A 25,012-nucleotide genomic window follows, 5' to 3' on the forward strand; every position below is an offset into this window, starting at 1 on the left:
TAAAATAACGTGTGGGGTAGTGGTGGAGAAATAGAAGACAGATAAGATTTTTGTTTAAAAAAATATTATTAAAATAAGAAAATTCAACCCAGCTTAGACAGTAACTTCACTTCGGGTTCTTCTACACAGGCGAATAACCTGACGTTGAGTCTCGCAACACACTGGCCTCATCGACACGACTGAAAGATTGGTTCCAGTTAGGCACGCGAATCTAAGCACGGCAGGTCAAATTATGCCGTTGTCATCATGAAAATCTGAAATAACTCTCCTGTTGTCAATTTATAATTTGATCCACCGTTGGAGTATTTCCAGGTTTGTTACATATACATTGGTGCGAGAACTCTTCGGTAACCTTCAGGTAAGAAAATGCTTACTCCTGTGATATCTGCACGGATAAAGCCTTCAGGTATCGCTTTTCGTAACAGAGACTCGTATCACAATTGCCAAACTTTCTGCCAGACAGGTTTTTTTTCCCCAAACATTAAATTTTTGCTGCTGTCACGTGATGTACTGAGTATTTACAACAGTGGCCAACCAATGTGAAATTAAATGTAGATACAAAGACCTTGATGTAGGACACTAAATAGTAAGTGCTCCATAAACCACAGCCAGGCCTGGCTCGAAGAGTCCTGATCATTCAGCTCTGACTAACATCATTGCACAATCAACGAATTTATTGCCTACCTGCGCAAAGTGGGAGAGGCCACATCGGGGTACTTGGCTCCTTGCTGGTGAGTACTCTGAGCTCCGCTAGAAGCAGTCTGTGATGCAGGGTTCACTTTAACAGAATTACATGAGGCCACGCTTTCGTTGTCAGACGAAATCCCTTTCTCTTTATCAGTCTGATTGACTAATCCTGGCAGAGAGTTTCCAAGGATTACCTTGGCAGGCTCTCTCATTTTAGGGACAGGCAACCCAGCTGACTTGCTGCTTATGTTGGAGTCTATGCTACTTGTGCTAGATCTATTCCCAGCTCCACTTCTGCTACTGGATTTACTGGGCCGGGGTAAACTACGATACTGAAGATTAGTTCGGGCACTAAGCGCTAAGTAGCCATCATCCTGGTTCTGTGAGCCATCGACACTAGTCTTCCGGCCAGTGGTCCTACCCATGAGTCCAGATGACTTTGGGATTTTTCCCAGGGTAGCCGATCTACTGGTGATAGTTGCCCCACTGGCAGTGATTATAGTCATGCCTACGGCTGACCCGCTCTGTTTCTTAAATCCAAATGTATTAGCATTAGCAGCAGTTGTTCTAGAGTTACTTGTGGGAAGCTTTTTGGATTCATCACCACTGCTGCGTCCTGCATCTGATGGGGAACGTTTAACATGTCCAGCTTTAGGAGATAGTCTACCCTTTTCTGATACCTTGGCGTCATCAGTTTTCCCTACAAAAATAGAAAAAGAATTCTAATATTTAATGACTTGAAAACATCAAGCAAATGATGAAACTCAAAGCAGCATGAAAAGCAAAAGCGTGTTAGCCACCAGAGTGTGGTTAAAAGTTATGATCTAGTCTGCACTGCACTTACATGCCACTCTAGTGAGTTACACATGCAGACTTGCCAGAGAAAAGTATGCGGTGTGTTTGCCCTCAAGAATGTGAGAAGCAGACCAGTCTTATGTAATAGTGACAGATAAGAGAAAAAAATGTTTCCCTCTGTAGCTACCACAGATTGGTCCCTTTTTATCATTAGACAGAAGTAGTGTTAGGCCATTAGTATAATTTTCCTAAAAGGCATTGTTCAAGAAAGTATCTAACTTCAACTTTTTCATGTACAATTGTGTATACGACCAAATAAAAGGAAAGGTATTAACTTATATTACTTGATTATGCAAATTCAATCATTTTCATTCACACATCGGCAAGTGCTAAAATCACTAATACATTTATAAGAAAATCCAGAACTAATTAGTGTTTAGTATAAATTAACATGCTGGTTTAGTAGGGGGGGGGGGGGGGGGGAAATCTCCTCAACCACACATACTGTATGTTCTTAAAGTTAACTGTGACTTCAAAAGCTGAAATTACATTATTTATTCTTCATACGGCAATACTGTGCCCAGTAAATAGCTTGGCTTAAGTCTAGAGTTGTCATGAAAACAACTTTTGCAGTGTACTAATCCAAAACAGGCATTTTCAAATGAACAGAAATAGAAATGTGGACCCACGAGATACTGCATAGGTCAAAACAATACCTAAAAATAAAGACAGGATTACCTGAAGTTCAGGTTCTGCCTCTGGAAAGTATTTAAACTGTTTTCATACCGAACACACTTTCTGGCTTGTTTATATCTTACACCTTTTCTCACCTGTTCCAGGTGTCTTTAATGTGCCTGAGGTGGTTGAAGGTTTAGTCCTTGGTGTGGTAATGCCAACCTGAGCTGACATGCCCCGTCGCCAGGAGCCCGTCTGTGAAATAACAGTGTTCTTCCTACCAGAAGTGCTTTTATCAGATTCATCCGACACATCAGAGGGATTCCGCCTCCATTTAGATCCTGGCTCCATTTTTATGCCGCTATCAGATCCTCCATCTGATTTCTTGACTTCATCACCGGACCATAAGGAGTTCCGTTCAACCTGGGAATGCTTTTCTGCATCAGTCTAGGACAGATAAGGAATTGCAATACAATCTTCAGAGCAAGCCTTTCTTTTAAGAAGCTTCATAAATGAGAACCATCAAACTGATTAACCAACTCAGCAGTCATCTCTAAGTACCGACAAACATAACATGCCTTTGATAAAGGAATGTCACAGCAAGAAGTGAACCCCAGCAATGACATATCTTTTTTTTTAATACGCTAAGGAAAAAAATACACGAAACCTAAGAGCCATGCCCCTTAGAATAAATAAATTTAAAAAAACAACGAAAAAACCCCTCACTTGATTTATAAAGGACACATTCAGCTCCATGACATTTATAATCCTCCATCTCGAATTTCTGACAAACCCTTTTACTGCAATGCCAAAAAAACATTTCAAACCTGTGCAGCCAGCTTTCCTTTGTTTCTGCTGCTTTCCTATCTCTTGTCTGGCAACCTGATCTCCAGAGCATGAGGAGGCAGCTTTTTGAACAGATCTGAAGCCGTGGAATGCTGCTCATTCTAATCTGACATAGTAGAAGGACACCCAAGAACTGATGAAAAATGAATCCCCAACAACTTTCTAACAATACTCAAGACTGACTTAAATACATAACCTACCTTAGCTTTTCATTTATATTCAACCTATACAAACTGTTTTTTTCCCTATTCTTTGCACAGACTGATTGTGCTACCAGTCTTTTATGGAGAATTTTGCAAAGCTCAACATCAAATATAAAATCTTCTCATTAGCAAGCCTTTGCCAAATTCTCAGAAATGCTTAAATTACATCCATTACCCTATATATATATATATATATATATATATATATATATATATATAATATATTCCCCATACATTAGCATTTTCTGTGGCTAACGATTACCCTTGCAGAATTCTACTTCTCCTGTCAAATGCTGTTGATTAATTTGGGCAAATTTTGTAACACCACAACCGACTATTTTGTGATCAGGCACAAATGACGAATATCCACACATTTGGCCCTGATCTGGATCAAAGAAGTCACAGATGAAGTGTTCTCCAACCATCACAGTACCATGAAATTCAACATTTGATCATGAAGCTCCCAGGTAAGAGTTGGTGGATTCTGGTAAGGTGTTGAGTGCCATTTCTTCCCTGCAGCCTCAGCAGAAGAGGGATGTGCTCAGCACTGTGCAGTAGTTGAATGCTAATCTCACTTAAAAGGAAATTATTTTACATACCCCAAAGCATTAGAAAGCCCACGATCTTTTAGTCCCTTTGGATAATCAGAAAAGCACAGCACAGGAAAGGATGCATGATCATTTACCACGCTTCCAGCAAAATGCTGTATTTTATTTTTAAGTTCCTAAAGTATGTTTCAAGTTTATGACTTTTCTTTTCCTACCAGATCACACCATTAATATTAAAGAATCTAGGGGAGTTGTGGTTTAATTTCCTCTGCTTTTTATGGTAATTACTTTTTTTTTTTTTTTTTTTTTTTTTTAGAGCCTGAAAAACTAGTCTAAGCGATCAGTATGTGAAAGCTGACACCACACATCACAATGGTCTTCCTTCGGTCATGTGAAATAGTTAGGGCCTGGGTTATTTGTCTGCATATTGAGTCATCAGACTAACAAGCATTCACTGAATTATGGATTTAGATATTATTTTCTTGTACTTTTCTCGGTGCTATGCAAATGCCGGTTCCCTGCCTTTCCATTCGAAGAGAGCAACTCAGCATAGGCTTGAATGCAACACTGCTTTCTAGCTTCCTTCTTTTCATATGGCTGCAAGCTTTGGGGATGGCTACCTTTCTATTTATGACCATTGCTTGGTGTGCAATAAATTCACCGTGTGACTGCTTCTATGTCCCGTGTTTCTCTACAATCATCGTTTCATGCAAACGTCTCCTCCGTTTACGGATCTTGGAAGAGAGCACAGGCAAGAAGTAGCAAATAATTGACCAACAAAACCACCTCAACACCATCGCTCACATGCTCTCTCATTAGTAACTTGCTTCAAGTACCTTGTCTGGAATTGCATATTTACACCGTTAGCGTTCCAGAGCAAGAAATACAGCTACTTGCTAGTAAAGGGCTTATTCTACTTTTGGTTGACTACGAAATATTCCTGTACCTTGTAGTTCCCCTCCTTTACGTCTCTCAAAATAGTACGTTCTCAACAGAGAGAAGTTACAAGAGCATTACAAGAAGTCCTCTTATCTTTGCTCTCTTCCATTTCATTCCACTACCACACTCACAGCCAAAGTTTTTCCGTAGCCTTTGAAATGCAGCATATCCACCCTTGAAGCCCTCTGGCCAGAGTTGTTTCTGTTTAACGGTAAACACTGAGAACAGCATGAGAAACATGACTAAGGAATCAAAACCAAAACACGGTGAAACCTGGCTTTGGGATTGCAGCTGAAACTCCACCTGCCTGAAAGGCCTGGAGTGGGTGAAAGTGGAAATACTGTTTGCTGGAGGTCATGGCAAGACATAGCGAGCGTGAGCTGGGAGCAAAGCCTGCCGCCCGACTGAGCTGGGAGTAGCGGTAACCACCAGGATTTCTCAACTTATTCCTACAGTTTTGTAAATCTATTCACGAAGCTGGGGACAGACCAAAGCTATCTTTGCTCCAGCGAAACCGAGAAGTTGTCTTGATCCAACAGCTTAAAGATGCTGCTGTTTTCTATTTAAAGGAACCGTTTCCTTTCCTTCTTCTGATCTTTTTAGCGTTACGTGAACAAGTTCATTAGTTGATCTCTTCCTCTCTTCCATCTTATTTCAGTTAAATAAGTTATTTTCAAATGCCCACCAGATCTTAATCTCTCCTTAAAATACGTGTATGATGTGACTGTAAAGGCATACTATATGCAGTACTGTGTAAAAGGTAACTTATCTAAGTCTGTGCAATCTAAGGGAAAAATATTAGGGGCCCAAAAGTTGTATAGCTACATGAAGTGGTTTGGTACTCGGCATAACCAGAGCAAGACACGGGAACACGGTAAGGCAAGTTCTGGTTCCAATCACTAGCTTGTTCAGATCCAACTTGCGAACATCTTCATAGCGTTGTTACAAAAAGGGGCTACAACTATGAATGTCTATGAAGATGGAGTTAATATCATCTTTAAGTCCTACTTCTCAAAGATGGAGAAACTACAGCTTCTGGAGTACGGGGTACTCGGCAGCTGAAAATCAGTTTCTTAGCAGAGACTTTTTTCCTACTGCAACCACATCTTCCTCCTTTGCAGAGATGATTCTGCATAAGTTACTGATTTTATCGGCAGACGTTGACATGTTAGGGCTCTCTCCCTTTGATGTTGCTGTATTATTTGTCTGGACTCCCAGTTGCACATGTATTAGCTTCAAGCTCCCTCTTTAATTATCTGAAATCCAGCTTCTGTACCATCTCAAAAAGAAGTGGCAGAATCGCAGCAGCTTAAGAGTTAAGTGCCTGCTATTTAGGAAAACCAAAGCAGGGGACACCCTGAGAAGAGAAGTCCACATCCCTCTGCAGATGTTTGCCAGTCCTTTGTGGCTCACCGCACCCACGGGAACGCAAACCTGGGCACAGGCCATCATACAGTACTCCAGGTAAGACAGAAAAGGGATATATCCAGCATTCACCATATCATGAGCTCTGGGCAGCAAAAAATCAACCCTGCAAGCTACGCGTGGTTCCATCACTCCGACTTATTTTCCTTCCTTTGGTTGACAAGATTAGGATATTCTGTTCAAATGAAAACGAAGTATTTTATGGACAATTATTTGCAGGTAATAGTAATACCTAGAATAAATATTGTCAGCCATGAAAACTGAGGAGAGAAACAGGTCACAGACGCACATCAAAAAACTGCAAACACAACTTGTACGTCTTGGCTCCCAGCTTCCTTTGCTAACGACTACGCGCCACTGCCTGTACAAGAGTCAGCTGCTTTTCGTCTGGCGTATCTCTGCACTCTCTTGGATGCTGTAATAGTTGTGGAGGGGGAAGAGGAGTTCGTCAACACAGATTTTGATCTCTCAGAGGTGTTTCCAAGAACCTGATTCCATCGGAAGATAGAAGTCAAATGAGTTTCTATTTTTTTTTTCCTTAGGTTAATGTTTAGTCACGTCTCCCTTTTTCTTCCTTTTTTCCCAACAGTATTACAACGCTGAGACAGTAACAATTGTCAAAAAAATACTTCCAGTTGTCTGTGTTACTCTCTCTGTTACGTACTGAAAAACACACTTGATAGATCTTAACTCCTCTCAACTTGTATGGGACTTGTATTAGCAGTTTCAAGCACACATGCAGTCGCTGATACGCAACCAGAGGCTAACTGGAAATCTTTAATGTAGGCTCAAATATGCACTTCGTGGCAAGGGAACAAAGACTAATATACGCTTGCACCACAGTCTTGCAGGCAGAGTAACACTTCACAGCAACCACAAGTCTAGATTAAAACTGATATTTAAAACCAGATTGAGGGTCCAGTCATGAAAAGGACTGGAGAAGAATAAAGAGGAAAGAAACAGAGGAGAAGGTCATACCTACATCCCTCTCCTCTACCTGCTGAAATGCCAAGTCGCTGCATCCCGGTTGCTTTGACACCCAACACCCGAGTCCCTTGAGCAGGTGGGTGTACAAAAAGCAAAGCTGGACTTCTTAGTCCAGCACTTTTCCAAACAAAATTCTATACAACCGGGGAAAAAAGCAGTTCATGTTACTACAAACCTCTGTATTATGCAGTCTAACTGATGGATGAAAAACTGTTGGATACCTTCACTTGTTTTACCCTCTTTGGATGTGTGGTGTCTGAGCACAAAATGTATGCTTATGCTGCCGATGGATGTAAAATTTATCCTCCTATGAAATGCTGCCAAAAATAGAAAGCCTGCAGTAACACGCAGCCCCGTAAGTTTAAAATAATCTATTTCATTTGCCTAGCACGCTTACATTTCCGATGGAAGCGTAAATAATCTTCAAACTTTCATGTTGACTTAATTAAATTCTATTATTTAAGAAAAAACATACTACCTTTTCTAGAGCTAAAAAAAAAAAAAAAAAAAAAAAAAAAAATCCCACCCACTGATACATGTTTTCTGTACAGCACTGTGGCTAGGAAGGCAGAAGCCATTTGTTGCCACACCACCGCAGCAGAGATGCCACGGATTCCACGCATAGAGGAAATATTCCTAATTGCCACACACGATAAGGCGGTTACTACTGCTCGACATTGCCTTTTCAGTGATACTGTCCGTAATGAAGGCTCTCTGTGTGTTCAAGTTCATCCAACTTAAAACAATTATACCTATTGCACGGAGAAAATAATAAATATCAATGTTGCTTGTCTAAGCCAGAAATCTTACCTGTGCATCTAAGTTTTTGCGGGAGGAGGCAGGTGTGTTGGCATAGGAGCTGATAGAGGAGCTAGTGTTAATGTCATCGGTACTGAGATTATCTATGGTGTCACTGATCCCACTGCTGACAGAGCTGCTGTCATCCCAGCTGGAGAAAAAGCACAACAAAGGTAGAAAACAAGGGTCAAAAGACAGAACATCATTCAAAAGGAAAAGTATTATTTCTACACTCCTTGTCCTACTTGCGGTTGCCAAATGAAAACGGTCTGCACGTTTTCCTAAGTTATCTTCTTTGCACTTCAAGTCTAAATTCATACAGTTCATCCACTATATGGTTGCCACAAAGCCTAACGTATACCATCAGTAAGCCAATAGCCCCAATGATGCAACTCTTCCTGACTCAACCAAAAGGCTGTACGAGTAGACAAACTTTCAAGTGACCCTTGAAATTTATCCCCGCAGTCCCAGAGCAGGGGAAGGTGGTGGTAAGGCGGCATCTCCAGGTAGGCATGGCACTGACTCGCTAAGCCCTAACGCAGAGATGGAGCTTAAACGCAAGGAAGAAATTCACCCTGAAGCAATCTTGTGTACCTGGTTGCTACATAGACCTGGGCAACGACCTGGATCTACCATCGACAGCATCACCGGTCTCAGAAATTTCTAGTAATTGAAAGTTTAGTTGTTCGGATGGTACAAAACCCTCCTGAGCTCTACCACACATCAAGGAGATCTGTTCACAGCTTGCTGTTCAGGACTACCTTCTTCCAGCATGTGAGAGCTTCAACATTTTCTAGTAAATGAGAAACGCATAACTGGAGGTTTAGGACACAGAAAGCACCAACAGAAGACGTCCACGCCTGAAGCGATTTGAGTGTTAGAACAGACAGAATCAAAACGATCCAAAAGTCAAGCCAGATGCTCCACTCCTAAAATGCCCGTAAAAATAAGCTGCTTAAGGAAGAGATTTATAAACTGGTTTACAAGGGCTCCATCTCCAAGAACAATAAAGCTGGGATTGAAACACTGTCCTGTAAGTAGCTCTGTGAAGACATTTCAGTCCACTGACGGATAACTACTGCTGGAAATGCATAAATACATATTTCACAGACCATTTGCAAAAGCTAATGGTGAGAGCTTATCTCCTGGCAGTTCTCTAGCTATTTACGACCACAGCCTCAGATTTTGGGAGCTCCAGACTCTCTTCCCTATTGCATTTCCATTTGCTTTACAAACTTGTAACAAAGAGATTGCAGCGAGTTTTTTGATCAGAGAGTGAAAGCCATTCACAAATTGATGTACCGTACATTTGATATAGGCATTTAAAATGGAACTGCGTGTTGTGTAATTGAACTATGTAAAGAAAGGCAATTTATGTCCGGTTTCTTGAATTTTATTCGTAGCTTCACCACTGATTTACTATACAGCCTCACTGTATAACCTTTGGCAACTTTGAAATGAAAAGCATTTCTTTTTTCTCGCTTAGCACTACAAAACAGCTACCCGTATGGGCTTTAATGATGCTTTCATAATTTTTAATTGCTTTTTGCTTACTGGGGAGTATTTTGTTCACCCGCATCTACCTGAGGCCTTTCAGGGAACTGAGCACAGCTTAACCAGCAGCACAATTTGCTGAACCGCGTGAGCAGTAGTGGCCACGGGGAAGCACTCCCCTGCGCGCCCGCAGAAAGGGTTATCGCTCGCAGCTGCTCTTTGCTACTGCTTTGTTCCCACTTACGGTCCTCATCAATCTGCCAGCGCGGTCGTTTGTGCCAGTTCTCCCCGTATCGCTGCAGACGAGGCCAGCTACGAAGCTCAGATCAACAGTTTCGGCACGCCGGATTAATTTTGCCTTCAGGAAATTTGGGAGGGCTCAGCCAGGCTGCTCTGCTGGCAGAGGACAAGGAGGGACGGGGACAGACACCGGGACCGACCGCTGGCCCCTGCTGCAGTCTGCGATTCATGGAGCCTTGAGGTGGCCCTTCATCTGGTGTCCTCCAACGTATAAAAACACACTCCTGCCAGTTCTGATTGACTTCCAGGAGCGTCCCAGTTACAGGCAGGGCCCTGGCTTTGCAGAAGGATTTTCCAAACACTATCCGATAAATTCACAGACACTCCAGCTCTCCTGATATGGCTATAGTCCACAGTGGTGGTGATGCTACAATTTAAAGGAAAGATGTAATTTTTTTTTCCTAGATTTGCCTTCACCTGGATATTTTTAAAGAGGAATCCGCTGTAATACAAAACAGAAGTACATGTTAAAATGAAACTCCCTACACAGTGTGAGACCCACTGAGTCTGAGCAAGCCAGCCAGCCAGATTCGACACAACACTTTTCTTTGCTATTTTCCAAAGTCTTCCTCAGCATAACTGAATGAAAGATGTGCTGACCATACAAAGAAATCCATGGGATGTAACTGGTGGGGGGAAATATTTTTCCCCCCCCAGCGCCTAGTATGGAGAAATTGAAAACTTGGAAAAGAACTGAAAGACTTCTCCGAAGCACCTTTTTTTTAGAGTAGGCAGTTAAATATTATAATGCAAAATACTGAAAGTTATATTACTTCTAAATTTCAGTTTTTAAAAACAGGCCCTATAACTGATATTTACTTCTATTTCAAAATGTGTAACAGAAATCAATTACAATTCCTAGATTTTATAAGTCTATAAATAAGGTTACAAAACAGTTATTAAAATAACTGCATAAAAGCATACGCTCCTGATTTTCCAAAGTTTTGTGTAGCAACTAACATCTTTTCTATTTCTGAACCTATAATAAAATCCCACTAAAAATAATATCAGCAATGCCAATGTTGTCCATGTTTAACAGTTTAATTTCCTTCTTATGGAGATATGGCAATGCCCACCCCCCCCCAACGCAATAATGTTCTTCTGTGTGACTCGGTTCCATCTGTAACGTACAGAAACATTACCTTTCCAACCATTAGCCATTCTTAAACTATCACAGGCCCCAGTTCATCAGCATCTAAAGAATGCATCTAATGTTAATCATAAGTAGTTTTACTGGCATCAGCCAGTCCTGTTGACTTCAGTTGGGCAATCTAAGGCATTATGGAAACATTTGAGTGCCCTTCTGAACTGGGACACGTGCCTGAGGACAAAGGTAGAAACATGCACCTGAATACATTGATGGTTGTGGCTTCCCCTTAAATATATCCCGGCCCTTTAGTCTTTTATGTTCTGATGGAACGCATGAACAACACAAACTCTGTATTTTCACGTTTACTAATCTGTTACTAAATTAAAATAGATTAGCTATTCTGAGGTCCAAAGATAGAGGTCTAGCATTTTGGCTGCCAGAAGCTAAGCAACACAGCTCTTGTGGGCGTGCTGATGACACCAAGCCATGATACTGATGCACACGGCTGTTCTGACAAGGTAAGGTGCTGTGTCAGCTAAAACTAGACATCTCAGGTTTAGCTTTATTTAAAAAAAACACTTCGGTAGCGGGGTGGGAGTGGTCAGTCTCTAGCTAGAAGAACAATAGGATGTAAGAGAACAAGAAAACACAACATCTTAAGAAATTGAAAATAATTTTGAAAAACTACATAAACCATTATTGACGTTGTCCTTTGGAGTAACGCTAGGGACGGTTTTAATGGAAGAGAGATGCATGTAGAATTCACTGAAGTCTGTAACTTAGATGCCAGCGCAAGCAATTTTAAGAGCGTACAACATAGCCTGCTAAAAAAGTAATGCAATTAAAGCACATATACTGTTTACCCTGCTGTCAATGATGCATTACACTAAAAGCTCTTCCCCCCAAGAAGCCCACGACACCGTATTTGGTGTAATATCCAACAGTATAGGACACGCCACTCCGTGTCCGTATCTGCACGTGGGTGAAGATTGCAGCTTCTCGAGAGGACAGCATCTGTTAACAAATTGAGGTATCTCTATTTCACATTGCTCTTGAAACAACCCCAAGCCCTCCACATAAATTAGTTCACTTTTACCTTGATCCAATGCCTTGATGGTTCAAGTCAAAAGCGAGGAAGCAGAATGGGGAATCTAACAGCCCTCATTACACTGTTCTTGGCTCCCAGAGCCAAGATAACATCTTTGTAATTTAGCTGGTGCAATTAATAATTTCTGATGTCAGCAAAAGTCTACTCAACCATAACCTGAAGCTGAAATGTTTGGGCTTTCCTTTCTCTATTTGATCAATCACCTGAAACTTTACTTTGATTACTGAAAATTACAAAAAAAATGTTAAAAGTGTATTCTATATGAAAATTACACAACCACCCACTTAAAAACCATCACCGCCATCACTTAAAAACTCCCACAAAGCTGCCTCCTGCTCTCTATGAAACCGAGCACACGAAGCACCCTCCTCTCCCTCCCCAGCTCAGCCTGCTCGCCCTAATGCGACTAACAACGTTGCTACTATAGATCGCCCACATACAGCACCAGGTCAACTCCTCAAAGCTGCTTTTTGAAACAGGTTTGCAAAGCGGTTAGGCTCAGACTTGTATTTTTCCACAGTCTATCAGCACTTTTCCATCTTGCATAATCATCATCAACGGAATTGGCTCTTCTTTGTCAACTTGGACAGCACAGCACACGAAACCATCCTGCAAACCCCAGGACAGCCCCCCTCGCTGCAGAAATCTCCCCCCTTTTCAAGTCCAAAGCAAAGGAGTCATTAAACCACTACTAAATAAAGCTATTGTTAAGGGCGGAAAATGCACCCTTCTCTACGGATGGGTGTGGATTTTAACTTTGCTGGATCTTCAGTCAAAACCAAAATTACAATGAGCTGCTGAAAAATACATTTGTCCAAGACAGGACCTTGGGGCTCTACAATAGTTCAAGTGGAAACATGGTAATTATCCTCTTCTACCTAAAAATTTAACTATTTATGAGTTGATAGGAGAACAAATAAAACCCAACAACAAAAAAAAAAGGTCAAGGTGTAAAATGATTGAAACTTCACAGCACCTTCAAAGAATTAAATAGAAAAATAAAAAAGCCAGAAAAATGTAAATGTGCTATAAAGCAAGATACGAAATACTGCGATTTCCACTGTTTTCTTCTGGGATTTCCTACAATACTGACATCACTGCGTCAGAAATCCAAAAACCATATACAGACCCTTGCATGGTTTCCCTTTCAAATTGTTACGAAAGGTGACAAATAACTGTTCGCAAAAGAATGGATGGAAATCTACTTCAAGAGAAGTGAATTTAATTAATGTGTTTTACGTGGTTATTAATCACCCCCCCCCCCATGTCTTCAGTTACTCTCTTCTTATTACGTCTCATTACAGATATTTCAAAATAAACCACTTTGTTTCTAACCAAAAGGTGGAGCCCAGGGACAGGACCGTTACCTTGAAACACTTTGTAAAGCCAGACCATGAAATAGTGAAAAGTAAATCAGGCAAAATGAATACAGACCATTTCCAGCTGTTCTTTCTGGAGCAGAATCTAATCCTTTTAATGACATTTTTTTGGTGCAGAGTTAAACTGCTGTAAGTGTGCTGTGAGCTATTCAGATCGTTTTCATGTTCAGTGACTATTCGGTTTACCGCCAACAAGCTGAAATGCAGCTCTCTGTCAAACTCTGTTTAGAATTCATCCAAGATAAGGTTTCAGGATTTACATTTAAAATACCTATTTGTAAAAGAGAATAACTCACAGAAGAAAAGTATCAACTAGTGTTGAAAAACGGTGGGTAAGGAAAGATTTGTAGAAGCTAGGAAACTGCACATGCTCTCCTCATTTAATCTTTTTATATCAGTGCTAATAACCTTATAAAAATAACACTGGATTTTATTTTGTCCCTTAAAATCTGACCAGGAATTTGACCGCGCCATTGTCAAACTTGAAGCGAACACAGCTGAGCACACACACATAGGAGCTGCTAAACCCAGCTAATCTCAGGCAGTTTACCCTTTGAAACACTCTAAAGCTTCACGAACGCAATCGGACTTTCTACGAAACTCATCGTGTCCTGCTCTACAGCAGAAATTCCAATGGCACCTTCTCCACCTGCACACATTTTGCTCAGAGACCCTTCAGTCCTTCACTGTCTAGAGTCACTAAATGCAGCAGCCGGCACAACTCTATTCAGTTGCAAAAAGGTTGACTGGTGGAACTCGTTTTTTTGGCCATTGTTTCACGACAATGGCTCCTCTGGCATTGCACAGCCTCCGGGGGGAGGCGAGAAATCAGAGCAAGGCATCGCCTTTGACCCAAGTGCTGGAAGAACACAAACTCCCAGCTAGGTCTGAAAAATTTAGTGTAGAGAGCTCCAACCAGCAACCAACCCCTTTTTCCTGGACTCAGGACCTAGAAACCGTATTTTTGGTGTTCCCCATTTACTGTTCTGTCTAAAGACTTACTGAGTTTATAAAGCAGTTTATAGAGCTGCCCTACACTGGGTGCACAGAGGACCCCTGCGGCCAGTGGCACCCTCGCCTCCCTGCTTTGAAGGCCATGGGCTTGATACTCATCCCTGACCGCTTCGGTGCGACTCCATTGACTCCAACTGATTTGCACCAGTGAAAGCTGGAAAGAAAATCAGTGTCTTCATATCACTATAAGGCCAGCGTTAAATCTTAGTTGTTACTACGTAAAAAAAGATGCTTTGTTTGTTATGCCTTTGTTTCCAAGACAGTAAGAAGTGCTGAGAAAAGTCTTCCAGTGCAAGCCAGAAATCCTTGTTTACGTACAAGGTGCTCTCCAGAAAATAAATCCCCGTAAACCGTACAGCCTGCATGTGACACCGATGGGACTGAACAAATCCACCGAGGTCGAGCCAAAGCCGCTGGGGATGCTTCAACAGACCGCCCCAGCTCCCTGCGCCGGCCCTGGAGCGAGGGACCGGGGAGGAGTTCCCTGGCAAGGATGGAGGTGTGGATCACCACTGCCATATGCCTTCTCCTCCCTCTTGGCCAGGCCCCAGCCCAAACACCTCCCTCCTCCAGGCAGGCGGAGAAGGTGCCCTGCCCAGGGGATGGAGAGTTATGACAACCAAACACCAGATTGTGCCTGTTTTTTTCCCCTGCCTTACTTCCCAATTTATACTTTCTTCTGCCCCAAAAGCAGAGACCTTCGGGATCACGTCACCTCCTCGTACAAAGGCACTATTTAAAGTTACGACTTAAAGAAGGGGGGGCACTCACTGAAAACACTGACATGGTTTCTGACACCCATCTCCTACCTGCACGCCCCTCCAGCACTGGACTGAACTGGTGAGAGCTCAGCAGCTCACCAGCGCTTACTGGTACCTGGCAGCCTGCTTCACCAAAGGCTCCAATACACATTAAAAACGGGCTTAAACACAAGAAGAAAAAGAAAAGATGAGCTAAATTCTTACAGGACTGACGTAACTAAAACACGGAAGGAAAGGAATGAAGGGTAGTGTGGAAACAAAACTATGCAAGATGCATTGAAATTCCCTGCTGCTGGGTGCGCTTTTGAAAGACTCGCGGGGACCCACCTGCCCCTGCGGCCGCTTGCCCCACAGCCAGGGCCACTTGCCACCCGCTCCCCCAGCGCAAATGGTCAACTGGGACCACTGGGCAGCCTCGCCCAGGGAAAGGTGGCTACTAAACACACCCACAGAGCCAAAACCTCCAGCAGCTGGCAGGTAGAATACGGCTCCTTTGCTTCCCAGTCTGGTTTTAATCCCTCCTGACACCGTAACTCCACTAGTGACACCAATGCAAAACTTTTAAGGTCTGCGGGCTGCAACCCCAAGCAAGAAACATGCAGGCACAAAATAAAGAAGTCATATATATGCATGAAGAATTGAAGCAATTCTCAGTCACCGTTGAAGTTCTTCCTCACTCAGAATACACTGTAAAGCTTCTACATAAACTGATCAAGGCAAAAACCTGGGCACAGCAAAACCCAGATTTCACACATGACAACTGCTCCTCTCTCACACAGCAGTATCAGCTGCAGCTGAGGACACGGAGACAAAGATAATGCATACGCTTGCATACTCTTCTCCCAGCAGAAAAAAAAAGGAGAAACCCACAAAATTTGTCTTTCTGAACGCATTACAGCCTGCTGACATATGTCTTAAAATAAAGCTGAACTTGGCAATAAAAGGTGTTAATTTGATCGTAGGGCACAGCACTGTCCCTCAGGAAGCCAAACCACTGAAAAACACCCACCGTTATCAAGCCAGTGATTTATAGAACAGACAGAATCATAATCAAGTGAAATACTTTATTCTTTGTGATATGGGGATGTGCAGAAGATATCAGCTACTACCACTTCTGAAAGCTGTTTTTTTCCTAGCAGAACTGCAATATCTTAAGTAGTACCTGTAACTCCTGGTTTATGCCAGCCTTTAAAATTAGGCTTACTTGAAAGAAACTGTAAAAGGAAAAAGATCTTCTAACTTTACTCAGACAAATCAGGAAGCCGACAGAAATTTGCACAGGAGTGAGAATAAGAACTGCATAGTATGTCCTAAAAAGCAAGTGCACTCCGGGCTGTGATTTGGCCTGAAACAGCCTCACGCACGCCTTTGTTTCCCTTCACAGTGAGCTCATTCCCACAGAGGTTCCTCCTTTGCACAGAAAGCAAACTTAGAGTGCTAAAATAGAACAAAGCCCCATAGTTTTCTGAGGCGAAAAGCCCGTAACACTAGTGGCAAGATAGCCGGTTCGATTGCAACCTATGAGACGCTAGTAATTATCGATAAACCTCACAGAATCCTGAAGTTCAGCCAGAAAAAACAAATACAGTAATAGCTGTCAGTTCTCACGTGGGGAATTTCCTATTATGTTAGGCAAATATCTGTAATCTACTAAAAATATATTGATTTCATGGAGCATACAGCGATTCAAATGAAATAGTGCAGGGAGAAAACTTCTCAGATTTACTCCATCATCTAAGGTGTTTCCGTTGCTGCCAGCATTTTACAAAGCTAAACCTACCTACACAAAGACATAACACAACATACTTCCATGCTTTCAAAAGTGCAGAAAATCTCTTACCTTGCAATATTCCCAGGCCAAAGCACTTCTCCACCTTGCTGCCCATGAAGAATTCCAGCAAAGGGGCTTAGATTTATTTTGCAGGTTGATACCTTCATTAGGCTACCATCCAACACCCCCCTAAAGAAAACAGCTTCTAACTTGACTATCTAGGAAGAGACTTGAAAAAAATTTGGAGCAAGGCTGTTTTCCAACAGAGCCCTCAACATTCAGCAGCTCTGAAAGACACTGGAAAGTAAAGCCTAGCTGGAAGGTGATCATCAGAAACTTCCCCTAGAAAGAAATCTGATCCCTCAACAAAATTAACCTCTGAAGTGCTGAAAAAGTGAGAGGTCAAGACTTTCTGCTGGGACTAGGTCATCTGTGAAAAGCTGTAACCTGATGGCAGTGAAGCAGGCAGACCGGGTGCCTCCAGATCACGTACCGTATCGTGTGAAGTAAAAGCTCATGTCAGCAACCCTGTACTTGAAGGTACTAAATGACAGTATTTGATCTCAGCTAAAAGACTACAATCTCTAAAAGCGCATTTCCTACTCTGCTTTTATAGAGGAATTCAACAACGTGACTGCTGAAACGACTAAAGTTTTATGAGAATGTAGCAGGAGACATAGCCCAAAGTTTTTTAACATAAAATATTTGGAATACCGGTAAAATACAAAATTCTTTTTTTTTTTTTGGGGGGGGGGTGGTGTGTAAAAAACCATTTTCAATACAAATGGTACTGAAAATAGCAATTTATCCACTGGTATCCCCAGTAAAGACCTTATGAAACCGGGACAAGATATGTAAGATTTATCCAAGTAGGGATTAAACACATTAATCCTTATTTACAGCTGTAAAGTAAGGGGCTTATTACTTCCCTTTATTTCAAGTAGAACAGAGATGGGTATTTATACGTATCTGGTTGATAAACATTTATGGTGGTCAGCATTCAAAACTCCTATTTCAGCCTAATATAAATACTGTTTGACAGCATTCTTCCTGGATCTTTGCATTCTGCCGTACACGTGGGATTTTTTTTTATTCTAATATGTGAAATTACACCAGCTCTCTTTACGGTGGGTAGCGGTGCTTAGGGGCACTAATTACCCTTACGCTAGCTGCTGCACGAACGTAACCTGTAAACATTAGAAAACCTGTAAGACAGTGAGAACTGGAAAGCTGGTCACTTCTAGCCCATATGGGCTCATCACTCACGGAGCATCCTGTGCGCTAACGGGCACAGAGCAGGAAACGATACAAGTACCCCCAAAAAGAGAAATACACCAGGAATGGTAATAATAACACAGACGATGGAAAACACAGCGGTGTGGGATAGCCATGACTAGCCGGGCACGGAAGGCAGCACCGGAGCTTGGAGTAGAAGACTATTGCGAGAGGTCAGGCTGCCCATGGGTGGATGAAGAACCAAGAGACTGGTTCAAGGTCACTGTGAGCAGAACGGAGCCGGTGGGAGAAAAGCTACAAGTAGATGTGTGAAGAGTCTGGGGACAAGGAGTTGGAATGGGGAAACTGAGGTCAGGGGTGAGGTCTGAGAGGGTGTTCTGAGGCTGAAGACAGACATCTATCAGATGTAAAGCCACGGTGAGGAGATAAGATGAACTTGACAAACAGTTGAAAGTCAGGGAATTGGACCGCAAAATGGAGAAAACGGATCGGGAAAAGAAGTCTGAGCTCATGAAATTATAGTAATACGCACAAGGAGAAGGGATTAAATTCAAGATAGAGCCTATAGCATTTATCTCATTTTGTTATTTAAATGGGGACACACAAAACACTGAGTCTTGCTGTAGCTGACACAGTTACCAGCGTCGACCAACACGCTGACTTCCAGCCAAGTGGGAATACGCAAGTCCATTCCCATTATTACAGAGAGATTTGTTCACTAAGCAAGAAACTACATTTCTAATCCAACCAGGGTAGATTTCCCTGGTTGTCCAGGCTACGGATGAGGGATCCCGTCATGAAAAGGAGATGGGCAGCCTTTCAGATGGAGGAAGTGGAGAAGACAATACCGCACTGTCGTCTTAGCCTCACCTCAAGAAAACCATCAATCGTTCGGCCCAAAACCAAAGAGAAGAGAAAGAAAGAGTAGTCCGAAGTCAACTATACCCATGTATTTATTAACTCTGTTCAGCTTGGGTACCCTATCTTAAATAAAACACATCTTTTCACACAACACCGTATTTTTGGTTTAAAGAGTTAAAATGCAGTATTCAAAGGTTATAAAAGAAAGACTTTGTGGAGCTATTCTGCTGCCAAAACCTTCAAATAAATGAGTCGCAGTCTGAGCTTGCCTTTCTACGCCGGAGTCTATATTTTAGCGGCCACGGTGTTACTATAGCAACACAGAGGACTGGTAATTTAGAGGCTGGTGGATGTGACAACTTGCAATTTAGAACAATACTAATAATAAAAGCGGCTTGGGAAAAGCATCATTTAACACAAATGTTTGTGTTTTAAAATGAAAAAAGGCCGTTTTTTTTTTTTTTTTTTTTTTTTTTTTTTGCAACTGGATGATTATCTATACTAAGTTAGTCTGGTGGTGAATAAAAGATAGAAACACGACTCTTCTGCTTTTTGGTATGTCTGCACCCTAGAGTGCAGTCAACCCACCCCCTTCGCGATGTGCATGTGTGTAAATGCAAAGCTGCAGATGTCATTAACTTTGCTGAAGATTAGACAAGAATCACACAGCTTTTTAAAAACAAAAGTATGCATTATCCTTAACGAAAGTGAGGGTGAAGATCCTCAAGGACTATTATTACTCCCTTCTTGCCTCTGCTGAGTTTAACTGGTATCCTTTATTAACAAATCCCGTAAACTACTCCTCATTCATTACTTTAATCACCGAACAGTTACTAGAGATAACTCTCAGATATTACAGATACTTAAAAGAATTACAACTGGAACAGCAAAGCTTCCTCTAATCTAACATCCTTCCTGTCTTCATCAAAATAGCTCCCACAAACATGATGTTTCTTAATTATCTGCTCACAGAGCTGTATAGGAAATTAGCAACTGACTTGTAACTTAATGGTAAATAAGAACAGCCAGAAATATTCTAATTCCAAGAATAATCAAATCTGAAATTGTAACCTAGGGAAAAAAAAAAAGGATCTGAGCATCCCATCTGTTGAATCACCGGCTCCAAATAAAACCAAAATCACAAGATTAAGGTACAGCATTACTCTCTGTACACCGATCTACAGCCCCATTGTCCTCCGCTTTCCTGGCAGCCCTTACGCTGCAAAGGAGGAGGGATTTTGCAACATAATACCCATAACACTAAATACAGAGGGATATTTCCAGATGAATTTTACATGTAGCAATAATCATAGTTTTATGGGTCAGGAAGTTCAGAAGATTAGTGTGTTATGGCTGCAGTTTATAAAAGCGTTTGTGTTAGAAGTTTCGCATAGCAATCGGGTGAGATAAGCTACAAACAGCTTTACATTAAGTTCTTTTATGGTAGTTTAAGTTGGGGAGAAGTAAAAAGACCCCAGGTATTAATTTACCTAAAGAACAGCTGCTTAGAAAAGGCTGCAAAGTGTCCTAATACTCGGCGTAATAAAATCACTGCACCTCCAATCGCTTGCTCTTTCTCCCCACACTCGTGTGCTATTGCCATTAACCTTAGTAAGAATCATGTTCGTGGTCTGAACTCAGCTAAAACTGTAGGCAACAAAAAAAGACTTATCAAAGAAATGTGCGGTTTGATTCTTACTTGAAAAGGCCCAAAACCATAATTACAGGTTTGCATTCTAGGTTAAAGCAGCACAAATCTTGCTGCATTTCAATCTCTCCCTTAGAGAACACCAAAATGCCTGAAAATTGGGGGTTTACGGCAATACGTTAATTTCCTTTGTATTTTTTTCTCATTAGCTGAGATACATCAGTTAGGAGCTTATAAAACGTCTGCATTTGATGACTGCAATGATTATAAAAGTAACGCAAGCAGCATAGACCGTACAGACACTGCGCTTCCCAGTCTGTGGAAGCTGTTTTATAACGTGTGGTATGAAGCGTCTGCCACATTTCACCCGGGAAGAGACTCCACTACAACTGGGTAAACTGATGTCTTAAAATAATCTCAACAGTAATTTCTTAAGCCTTCTTTTTCTTTCTTTCCTCCTAAAGAACACTAAGTTTACTTAATTGAGGAAAAAATATATTTGTAAAGCCAAAACATACTCTGAGCAGATTCAAACATGCTTTTGAACATACTTCCATGCTTTTAACTTGAGCACATTAAACAAAAATATACATTTTTAAAGTACTTTTATTGATTAAATATATGCATGAGAAAGTAAAAGCAGAAACACAGCAACACTTCTGCACCATTACAACTATTATGGATCACACTATAGGACTACAATTCCATGTATCAACCTAAACAAACTGTTTTGTGTTAAAGTAAATAAAAAAAAAAAAAAAATCCAACTTCTTGTATTCATATGTAATTGCCAATCCTGGGAAGGTATTTCTAATTAAATCCAGAGGAACATTGGAAGCAATATAAACCCACAATTAAGAGAAATGGTAGCAAATAGACCCTAGCTGCTACAACCCTGTGAAGTTGTGGCTTTTCACTGTGGTTCCAAAGGGAGCTCGGGAACCAGCAGAAGTGGGTCTGGAAAAATGAAGATCCGTTTTTTAATTCCCCTCAATCTGCTGAACGAAAGAGGCACTAAGTTTGCAGACTGATGAGGGATATGTGCTGTGAAATACTCTTCTTCACGTTCTTAAACCTCGAGGGTAAGAGTCCTCTCTTGCCTTAGAGACTTCTCTGAGAGCAGACAATTATATTACGGTGGTGCTGTCTGGATTTACTGATTTTTAGAAGTGAACGCATGAAGCGTAGAAAACTTTAGGATTTTGTTAAAATTACTCATATAGGTAGTATCCTACAGAAGAAAATAAAAGGGAATCATCAGTGTGCGCTCCTGCATGGATACATATGCAGGGCACGGGAACTGACCACTCACAGATTCAGGGAAAGATGGTGAGATTTGTCTAGTCCCCCGGCAAGTCCCTTGCTACTTAAGTCCACGGCAAAATTTCACCTGACTTAACAAGTAAGGATTTCAGCCCTGAAAAGACTGTGCATACGCAGAAAAGCCAAACATGGGATAAGATTCACGATTATTGCATTGATAATGCGTTAGGAAAATAGCATGAGACAGACTTAGCATCTAACTCCTAGGAATTTCTTTTCATTGACCGACCGTTAAAGAAAACCACAGCTTCCTCTGACAAGGTGACGTGCATGCCTGATGGAGAAGAACAGACTATTTATGTATGTGTAATATATGATAAAAAATGGTTTTATAACATTTTATATTTGCTTCAAAGATTGTTTAAAATATGCCACTAGCCTACATGGAGCACTTGTGTTGACACAAGTGTGAGGCATACTTTTCACTATACCCACTTCAAATGAATAAGCATATCAGAGTGAATAAACACAAACGACTACTTTCTAGTGGCAGTGGAGAAAGAAAAAGGCAGGCAACTGGAGATAATCCAATAAAAACGGAGGATGCTGAACAGCAATGCAGATCGCACGCTATTATCCGAGAGGAATTCCAAATGAACGCTAAATCCAGGGGTTATACTCAGATGATCCAAACATTTGTTTCTAAATTTAAACACTTTACCAAGTCTCAAACTCCTTCAGTGAGAAATGCTGTCAATGTATTTACTACATACACATGCCTATGCTTTCATATCTATGTTTTCTATGCTATCTAATTTCTTCCAGATACAGCAAATAATCAAAGAAAAATATATATAACAGGGCAAATAGCTTGTTGGTAAGAACAGTCCATACAAAGTGGAAAAAATCTGATCTTAAAATCCAAACAGTTAATGTAGTGAAACACAGGAATGAAATATCATTCCCGTTGTTTTAAGTGCAGTTTTCTTTGTGTCCTTCTCCAAACCATAAAAACCAGTCCTCTTTCCAAAGAATGTAACACTGCCAATCACAGATTTTAACACACACGCCACTGACCAAGGAGAAAAATTTAATTCTTCCCATCTAAACTGCTGAAGAGAATAACAGTTTACTTCTACATTGTTATAAGACTTTCTTGTCTTCTGCAACCGTAAAGATTTTGATCACAGCTTGATCCCTAACATACGAAGTTATAAAAATAGCGTAGCTGGCACGATTGCTTTCTTCTCAGGACCCTGAAAAAATGCTTTGGGATGAATATATGACAGATGTCCACGTATGATTTACAGTTTGTTTTCGGAGCTTTCTAACACGTCTTTGTCAACAAGCAATATAGTAGAGAACAGAAACATCAGATACGAAAGAAGCTATACAAATCTAGAGTCTACGAGCAAAGTTCTTTATGGCCAATGAGGTAGAGAACAGCTCAGAAAGAGATAAAATTTGAATTACAGATTCTGTTTCAGCCAGCAGGACCCGGGGACTATGTCACAGGACGCATTCAGGCCCAAGAAGGATATGCCAAGTGTAGTATCTACAGAACTACTCATATAGATACTTCTGGTTGAATAAGCAGCTCTACCAGTAGTTGCAGAATGGTTTTGAAAAGTCCTATAGAACTTGATTTACCCTCCCACGCACCCCCAACAAAATACTAAAATCATTAGTGCTTAATCAATAGCCGTCATTAATCGTCTCATTGCAGTCGTTAATCATCCTCATGGCACCCACTGTAAAAGCACTGCTGTCAACTACATGTGTCTTAGTCAAATCCGGTTCAGTTATGATCAATAGAGTTTGCCCATCTTAATTGCTTCGGCCTCCCCCTAATCAGATATATCTCTGCATTTACTGTTGTTTATTGTTGCTGTGGCTGTTAAAAAGCTAATACATCCCACTAGAAAAGTAAGCTCATTTATCCTAATTAACGTAGAACTATTAAATCGAGCTAGCATCATTATAGCTTGATCTTTAATGTTTGCAAATCCTCTGTATTACTGAGTCTATAAACATTCAAACCACACAAACACTTCAACTGAGTAATGAGCAAAGAACAAAGATGCAAACTCTCAACTACAACAAAAATTAATTTTCCTTTATTTTGAGAGTCCATCTGCATTTTTCTAATAAAACAAAGGGATCTACTTCACCCTTACAACACAAGGATGTTCCAAAGATTGTATCCGAGCCAAAAGACATGCCTCCCTCAGATTACCTTGCAAAATCTTCCCACTCTTTCGAGCACGCGTTCCCACGTGAATTGCTTTTTTCTTATTCTTACTGGTACTGTCTGTCAAATAGACTAATTTGCCATTTCCAAATTCACAGTAGACAGTTAATGCAATACAGAACTTCAGACATTTCCCCTCCCTGCCACTGTTACCTATGCCTGGTTAAGAAAACCACTAAGTTTTCTTTAAATTTATAATCTTCCTAACACAAAAGGTAATGGAATCAAACCGCTTACCTACAAGACAGCTAGTGCGTACTTTTAAACAAAAGTCTTTCCTGGCTCTACATTTTATGTTTTTGTGAATAATGCCCGCAACTCTTACGGACTCAGTATTTTTTGCTCATTTAGAGGTAGAAATTCTTAATTAAGCAGTAAGAAAATCCCAAGCTTGTCAGATAAAACACTGAATTTAAACTAGTACTTGAAAATTGCAGCTGATGAGAAGTATGCCCTCCATGAAACTCCTTATCTCATGAACACTTGTGGCAATCCCAACTTGCCCACGTGAACTTCTGACCTTCGCTAGCCCTAATAAAATTGTATCTGTAGATCACCTGAAAAGACTGATGATCCTCCAGATTAGAGTATTGCAGCATGCATTTCAGGTAGCTAACATATCAGCTTTATGGAAGCTTGACAGGAGGAAATTTCAGCTGGTAGACTTGCTCTTACCAAAAGGTCAACATTTTATCTGCAACGTCAGTAAACCGAAAACTTATTTTCCATTGCTCAAAAATTATTCACCTAGAGGGAAAACACCCTTCTCCTTGCAAACCCAGAAAGCCTCTAAGAGTGAAATGTGCTGCTTTTATTCCACCAGAAGGACAAGATGGCAGTCGACACGTCATTTAGACTCTCCAGCGTACCAACTGGCTTTGCCACGGTTGCCCGTGCTCCTCAACAACGGCTCTGCTAGCTCAACACTACCTA

The 25,012-nt window shown here is 41.1% G+C and overlaps 1 protein-coding gene across 10 annotated transcripts in view; it reads right to left on the reverse strand.

The window, feature by feature from the left end:
* NAV2 (neuron navigator 2) overlaps positions 1-25,012 on the reverse strand; it is a 431,305-nt gene that overhangs the window by 48,785 nt on the left and 357,508 nt on the right. For all 10 annotated transcript variants that reach the window (XM_030038642.1, XM_030038644.1, XM_030038641.1 and 7 more), the window contains 3 exons: positions 7,916-8,054; positions 2,313-2,604; positions 685-1,387 (listed from right to left, as the gene is read on the reverse strand). In XM_030038642.1, coding sequence (XP_029894502.1) covers positions 685-1,387; positions 2,313-2,604; positions 7,916-8,054 — 1,134 coding nt within the window. The remainder of the gene's footprint in view (positions 1-684; positions 1,388-2,312; positions 2,605-7,915; positions 8,055-25,012) is intronic.

Source organism: Aquila chrysaetos, chromosome 16 (genome assembly GCF_900496995.4).
Source record: "Aquila chrysaetos chrysaetos chromosome 16, bAquChr1.4, whole genome shotgun sequence".
Lineage (NCBI taxonomy): Eukaryota > Metazoa > Chordata > Aves > Accipitriformes > Accipitridae > Aquila > Aquila chrysaetos.